At 40.5% G+C, this 7,360-nt stretch overlaps 1 protein-coding gene across 1 annotated transcript; it reads right to left on the bottom strand.

Moving 5' to 3' along the window:
* Nucleotides 1–2,711: 2,711 nt before the first annotated feature.
* LOC120526706 (trichohyalin-like) lies at nucleotides 2,712–6,518 on the bottom strand. Its single transcript, XM_039749863.1, has one exon. It carries the CDS (start codon nucleotides 6,516–6,518, stop codon nucleotides 2,712–2,714), a length of 3,807 nt encoding a protein of 1,268 aa, XP_039605797.1.
* Between the last annotated feature and the right edge of the window lie 842 nt (nucleotides 6,519–7,360).

Raw genomic sequence — 7,360 nt, 5'->3', positions numbered from 1 at the left:
CCTGGCCAGGATGCCCAAGACACTAGATGGTGGCCTTCCTGCAGTACAGCGGCACCCTGGATTCCCGCAGGGCACCATGGGATCTGGAGTTTGGCTTCACAGCCACTGTGGGTGATGCCAGAAGATGCTGCAGGAGGACCTGGGGATTTCTAATTTCTGCATAGCCCGGAAGTACTCCCAAGTCACAGGGATGGAAGCCCCAAAGTACTTCCGGGCACAAGAAAAGTCAAGTTCTCTATCTGACCCGGAAGTGCTGGCAAATTATGCGGTCAGAACGACAGAAGCACTATATAAATGAACTGCTGTAAACTCAGCAAGCGAGCAAGAGAATTAAAATACTTTGTAGTACTTTTACCTGGTATCTTAAGATTCTGTCTTTTGGGTTAGAGGAGCAACAGTGCCCTATAGTGTCACACAATCTATCTATCTATCTATCTATCTATCTATCTATCTATCTATCTATCTATCTATTATTATTATTATTATTATTATTATTATTATTATTATTATTATTATTATTATTACAACAACACTTGAGGTGAAGTAAAATTCAAGCTATGGACAGCCTTCTCTGGTGCTCAAGTATTCTGTTTTCCTGTCCTAGAGTGGGTAAACACTGTGATTTTTCAATAACAATTAAGAACATGATTTCTCAGGAGCATGTGCCCCTTGCAGAAAATGCATTGGCATCAGAATGGGTCTGTGAGTGAGTGTTTAAGTATGCCATGCAAATGACTAGTAAAGATTCAAAGAATGGTTTCTACCATACAGTGTCACAGATGTCTGGGGTTCTTACGTGGCCGGGATGCCTGAAGGGACCGGATAGAGACATTAAAAGCTTCCAGGTCAGGAGGACACAACCGCCCTGGAGCAGGAGAGGACCATGGGAGAGGAGGAGAGACTTTTCAACTCGTTGGGACCCGTGGCCACTATACCAGGGGGTGCCTTAAGCCTCCTAGAATCCGGGAAAACTTTACTTCCGCCACACTTTGCAAGATGGTGGAGGAACCTGCCAGGGATGCCCAGAATGCTTCTGGGGCAAAGGGCAGCACTTCCGCCACACCAGGAAGTGCTGCTGGAAGTTCATCACCAGCCACCTGAAACACATCCGGGCGGGAATAAAAGGCGTCGCCTCCTTATACTCGGAGAGCTAGAGTCGGGAGTGGGAGATGGACAAAGCTTCCTGGAGGAGACAGGTGGCCAAGGACTGAGAGATGGAAGCCCTAGAGTGGTGATTATTGCTGAGTGCATTGTGTACTGTGTTTTGGACTGTATTTTCTATACTTGGAGGTGTGTAATAAAAGTGTGACTTTTATAAAGATGTGGTCTCCGACTGGTGGTGTCTGAGCAAGTCTTACACAGCTAATACCATACAGAAAGGTTTTGGCTCCTTATGCTTCTCATATGATTCTGAAAGCTCCATTTGTCTACTTGTGGAATGTGAACTGGACCATGTTAGTTTTGTTGTTTATTTTAGTCATCTGCTGCCAGTGGCAGACCAGTGGCAGACCAGTGGCATTGCAGAATTTTAAACTGCACAGAAATATAAAAAAGACAAATTGAAAGACTCAGTACTTACCTCTAATTCAGTGTGTGACCACCTCCAAGTCACTTAACCTGCTTAAGTAGGAACATCAGGTTCTTTCTGGCCTACACGGTCATCCTGTGGATTATTGGACATGTATGAATGATTGTGGGCATGTAAATTGAGTGTGCCCCATTCAGTGTAGGCTTTTACCTTGAACTGGATGCTTGGGCTCCCCAACAAACCTGTCTACTATTAAGTCACTTAAAAAGTGATTGTTAGACAGATGTTTTAATGGCTGAATAATGTTTGGAAGAATTAAATCAAGTTTAAATCAAGTGTACAGGGAAACTAGGTAATATATCATATCATTTGCCTGATTCTGGGTGGGTCATCTTGTTCAGTACTCCTAACATGCTTCCATAGATTGATTTCCTTGTCCCCTTTTTCAATTCCTTAGAGAAGTTAGTCTTTCTTTTCTCGTACCCTTCCCTAATAGTGCCTTCTCAACTCTCGACCGCCATTCCATGTGCAGGGGTTTCCTTTTGCACCCCTCCTACAATATGGTCGTGGAGGCCACTCTCTCTGTCTGCATGCTTGTGCCCTGAGGTAGTGAATTTCCTGCTGCATCTCTCGGATTACTTGCAAATGGCTACTGATCTCAACGTCTCTCCTCCAGAGGTGATCCCTGAGGAAGTACATTTCTTTTTGCATTTTTTTCATTTCTTGAAGATTAAAAATGATGTCTTTGTCTCTTCGGAACACATCTGTATTGAGTAAGATAACTTCATCTTCCAGCTCTCGAACCTCATCTTCCAGATCTCGAATGTTCAACACCATGCTGGAAATCTCGAAATCTCTTTTCCACACCTCCAAGCTGAGGAAGAAAATTGCCTTTTGTAGGTCTTGTATCATCTCTGTATTCTCGCTGGTGGGAGTCTCACTCCTCTGATTATTTTCGGTCATCACACACATTTCTTCTGGAATATTAACTTCAGAGATTTCATCCCTCTCTGGCACTTCTAGTATAGGTATTCCTTTCTGAGCGTCTAATTTTATATTTGGATTTGTGTTAAAATGGACATCTGCCATCTGCTTCTGATCACTGAGAACACAGGTGTCCTTTTGAGCCGCATGATCTGTAATCGCATTATCCTGAATTGTGTCTTCATTACTCTGATCCTTCTCAGTGAGGAGAACTGATTTTTTCCTGCGCTTTTGGGTTCACTGACTTATCTAGACTCGAGAGGATATCTTCCATCTTTTGCTGATCATTCAAAACACAGACTTCCCCTTGTATCCCCTTACTTGTATTTATGTTACCTTGGATTGCTTCTTCCTCTTTTCTTTGATCTTGCTCATTAAGCACAAATGTTTCTTCCTCAGTCTTTTTACTTTCCCCAAAGTTTGTGTCCACCTTGTTAACCTGATCATTGTCAGCATATATGTTCACTTGCGGTTCCTGATTTGCAACTACATTATCATACATTTTATCCTCTTTTCTCTGATCCTCCTCATTGAAGAGAAATGTTTCTTCCCTCACCACCAAATCCTCCTTTATATTGTCACTAAGGCCAACTTCGGCCATCTGCTTCTGATCATCAAAAACATTTATCTCCTCCTGTGATCCCTGGTTTGTCATAACATTATCCTGAATCATGTGTTCTTTAGTTTGATTCTGCTCATTGATGATAAATGTTTCTTCCTGGGCCACCAAATCCTCCTTTATATTTTCACTAAGGTCAGCTTTGGTCATCTGCTTCTGATCATCAAGAGCCTTTATCTCCTCCTGTAATCCCTGATTTGTCATCACATTATTCTGAATCACGTCTTCTTTAGCATGATCCTGCTCATTGATGATAAATCTTTCTACTTGCACCACCAAATCCTCCTTTTCATTTTCACTAAGGTCAGCATCAGGCGTGTGTTTCTTATCATCTAGAATATTTATTTCCTCCTGAGATCCCTGTTTTGTCATCATATCATTCCGAATCATGTTCCCGTCTTTAGTCTGATCCAGCTCATTGATACGAAATGTTTTTTCTAGACTCACTAATTCGTTTTGGCTAAAACAGATATCATCCTTCTCTTTCTGATTGCTCAAAACACTGATTTCCCCTTGCATCTCCTTACTTGAGTTTATATTATCTTGGTTTGCTTTTTCTTCTTTGCTCTGCTCTTCCACATCAAGGAGAAACATTTTTTTCTGCACTTGTAGGTCTTCCACTGTGTTTTCACTTATGTCAGTGTTGGTCATCATCTCATCTTCTTTGAGGACTGAGTTTTCCTCTTCTCGACTACTGCTGTCATTTATGTTATCCTGATCCAACTGTTTTCTACTCAACTGATTCTCGTTGAGAAAAGGGATTTCTTCCTGAACATCTAGATTTATCTTTAGAAATGCACCTTCCATCTCTACAGCTACACAAATGTCTTCTTGTGGCTTCTGATTCTCATTGTTAATACCTGAAAATTCCAGTTCTATGCACTGTTCCTGAGGATTGAAGACAGGGGTTTCCTGAAGGTTACAATTTACTGGTGAATGTTCACCGATTTCAGTGTCTCTTATCCACTTTTGCTCCACCAGATCACCATTCATCAACAATTTTGTTTGAATTTGCACACTATGGTTCTTCTGCTTATCAACTGGAATTGCTTGTTGAACATTTGTATTTACTACAAGGTCACTATCGACTACAACATCTTGCCTAGGCGGCGATTCATTTTTTGAGTCTTGGCTTTCCATTTCACCTCTGTGACTTCCTGTTTTTTCCATGCAGATGTCCATATTGAGAAAAGAAATGGCGTTTTTCAGTTCTTGAGCCATCTGCTCTTTAAGGTCCAATATTTCTTTTTGCAACTCATTAATGGCATTGTTCTCCTTGAAATGAATGGCCTTCTTCTGAAGTGGTGCTACAGACACAGAAATTTGGTCTTGGAACTCAGAACTTTTGATATCTTGACCAGTCTTCTCTTCACTTTTTGCTTTTTGGTGGACTGTGCTCATTTTTTCAATAGCCTTACTCTCTTTAAGTTTCTTGACAATACAGTTTTCCACTTGTAGTTCCCGATTCTTCTCCGCATTTTTCCAAATACTAGAATCTCTTTTGCATACCTCAACGTTAAGGAAGCAAACATTTTCTTCCAGAGCTTGATTCATCCTGATGTTCTCATTGATCTCAGCATCTCTCCTCAACATCATAAAATTGAGGAAGTATACTGCATTTTGCAAGTTTTGGATCATTTTTACATTTTCACAGATTTCAACATCTCTTTTCCAAACTTCCTCATTAAGAAAGAAAATTGCATTTTGCATTTTTTGGATCATTTCTGTATTTTCAGAAACATTAGTGTCTTTCTTCCATGTGTGTTCCTTGAGAAAGAAGTCGGTCTCTCTCTGTTCTTGGGTCTTAGTTATATAATTGTCAACCATAGCAATGCCCGTCTGTTCCATCTCTTTGATTGAGTGACTGATTTCTTGATTCCTCCTGACTTTGTCAACCATCTCTGCCCCACATCCTACCTCACTCTCCTTCAAATGATAATTTTCAGCCTGCAGCTCCTCTTTCATTTCTAAAGATTCATTGACTTCGTGACCCTTCCTGCACACCTCCACATTAAGGATACAGATTTCCTCTTCCAGCTTCCTGTTCATTTTCATATGTTCGTTTACCTCCATGTCTTTCTTCCAAATATCCATACTGAGGAAGTAAATTGCATTTTGCAATTCTTGAATCACCTTAATATTTTCAAAAATCTCTGCATCTCTTCTGATCACTTCCTCATTGAGAAAGTAAATGGTATTTTGTAATTCTTGAATTACTGTGGAATTGTCAATTAAATGACTTTGTCTTCTCCACTCTTGTTCTTTGGAGAAACCAAATTCCTTTTGTGGGCACTGGATGCACTTTACCTTTCCACTAACTTCATTGCTTCTGTGTCCCCATTCATGTTTTTCATAGTTATTGCATTCTTCTTGAAAAGTATTGTCCACTTTTGTCTGTTTATAAAACATATTATCTGTCCAATGTTGCTCCTGGCATAGGCTTTCATGGGTACCTAATTCCTCTTGTGATTTTTGGATCATCTTTGCTTCTTTTCCAGACCACTCTTGCTCTAAGCTCACATTTCTTTCAAAACGGATGCATTCCTGTGGATTTTGGACCACCATGTTGTATTCTGTGTCTATTTTGTCCTCCCTTTCCTGTTTATTGTCTAACATTTCATGGCCACCAACTTCTGCCAGCATAAGTTGGTTCATCTCTGGCTCTTCAGAGGCCATAGTGTCCCTGTGCTCCAGACGTTGGTTTATCTTTTGAAGAACTTCAACTTCTTCATCTTGATTTTGACTCCTCTTTATATCTTCTTTGACCACAATATTTCTCCATATTTTCTCCTCACTTGGTTGTTTGAAGAAACTAGTTTCCTCTTGTAGCTTTTGGACAATGATTGTGTCCATATTTGCTACCACTTTTTCCTGCTCCTGATCTCGATTCAGCTTTTTCAAGGGATCCGTTTCTTTCTCAACAGCTGCGTCTCTCCTAACCTTATCTTGACCTGGCTTTATGATAACCCCATGCCCTTCTTGTGTCATTTTCTTAACCTTTGCTTCTTCAGTGACTTCAAATCCTCTGCTTTCCTGTTTTCTGCCTACGCTTTCATGCCCACTTTCAATTAGCATTCCCTCTTCTTTGTCTCTGGGCTGTATCTCACAGTTCTTGAGCTCACCTATTTCATCTTCTCTTTCTTGAATTCTCATTTTCTCTTGGATCCCTTCATTGTGTGTGAAACCCTGATCTTTGGAGACAGCTAACTCATCTTGTAGATCATTGTCATTGGTGACAGATTCCATCCACTGTCTCTCTTTTTCTTTGAGGACCCGTATTTTATCTTTCAGCTCTTGGATCCTTAACTTAAGCTCTTTGCTTATATCAGAACTTTTTTGCTCCTGTTTTTTGAAGTTGTAGACATCTTCTTTATGATCTTGGTTCATCTCTCAATTTTAACAAAAATAAAAAAAATAATAATGTGAGAAATACTGCTCAATACGAAACAAGACAATGTTTCTCTCACTGCGTCATGTCCAGATCCTTGTGTTGCTCTGTAAAGAATGAAGGGTGTGGACTAACCACCCAGGTCTTGTACTCATACCCTGTTGCTTGGTAACCTCAGAAATTACGTGAGAGTGCGTCTAATGGTGTAGTAATGACACCCTGACTCAACAGTAGAAAGAGCTTATTCACTTAACAAGCCTCTTTCTATCGCATAAATATGCATATCACCCAATAATCCTACAAATCTTATGCTAAGGTTATTCTTTTCACAAAGTTGCATTGCGTAGCAATGATTCAAACCTCCATGTGATCATAAATACAAAAACTGGTGGCACTTCAATTATAGGAAGTGAAACTAATAAGATGGTGCTGTGCATGGTTTGGACCATTACCTGATAGCTCTAGACGTCTGGGCTTAAAAACATACCCAGCCTCTATCTGGAGTGGAGTTTGTGCAGTTTGCATTTTACTCCTGTAACCTCAGTTTTCCACAGCAGCCCAAAGACATGCATATTGGGTCAATCATTTACTTACTGACATATGCTTTTTGTCCCTTTTGGGGTATAGGCCACCAACAAGAGCTCTCCAGAAATCTCTTTGTTGGGCCAGTTTCCCTAATTGTCCCCAGGTGTTGCCCACCCTTTTGGCATCTGCTTCCAGGTCCAACCACCTCTTTTCTCTTTCCCTGGGGATTCCATATAAGGTCTTGCCTTGTGATGTATGAGACTATAATTGTGGCCAAAAGTTTTGGGAATGACACAAATATTGGTTTTCATCAAGT

The sequence above is a fragment of the Polypterus senegalus genome, chromosome 3 (genome assembly GCF_016835505.1).
Source record: "Polypterus senegalus isolate Bchr_013 chromosome 3, ASM1683550v1, whole genome shotgun sequence".
Classification (NCBI taxonomy): domain Eukaryota; kingdom Metazoa; phylum Chordata; class Cladistia; order Polypteriformes; family Polypteridae; genus Polypterus; species Polypterus senegalus.
This window is presented reverse-complemented; position numbering and strand designations above follow the sequence as displayed.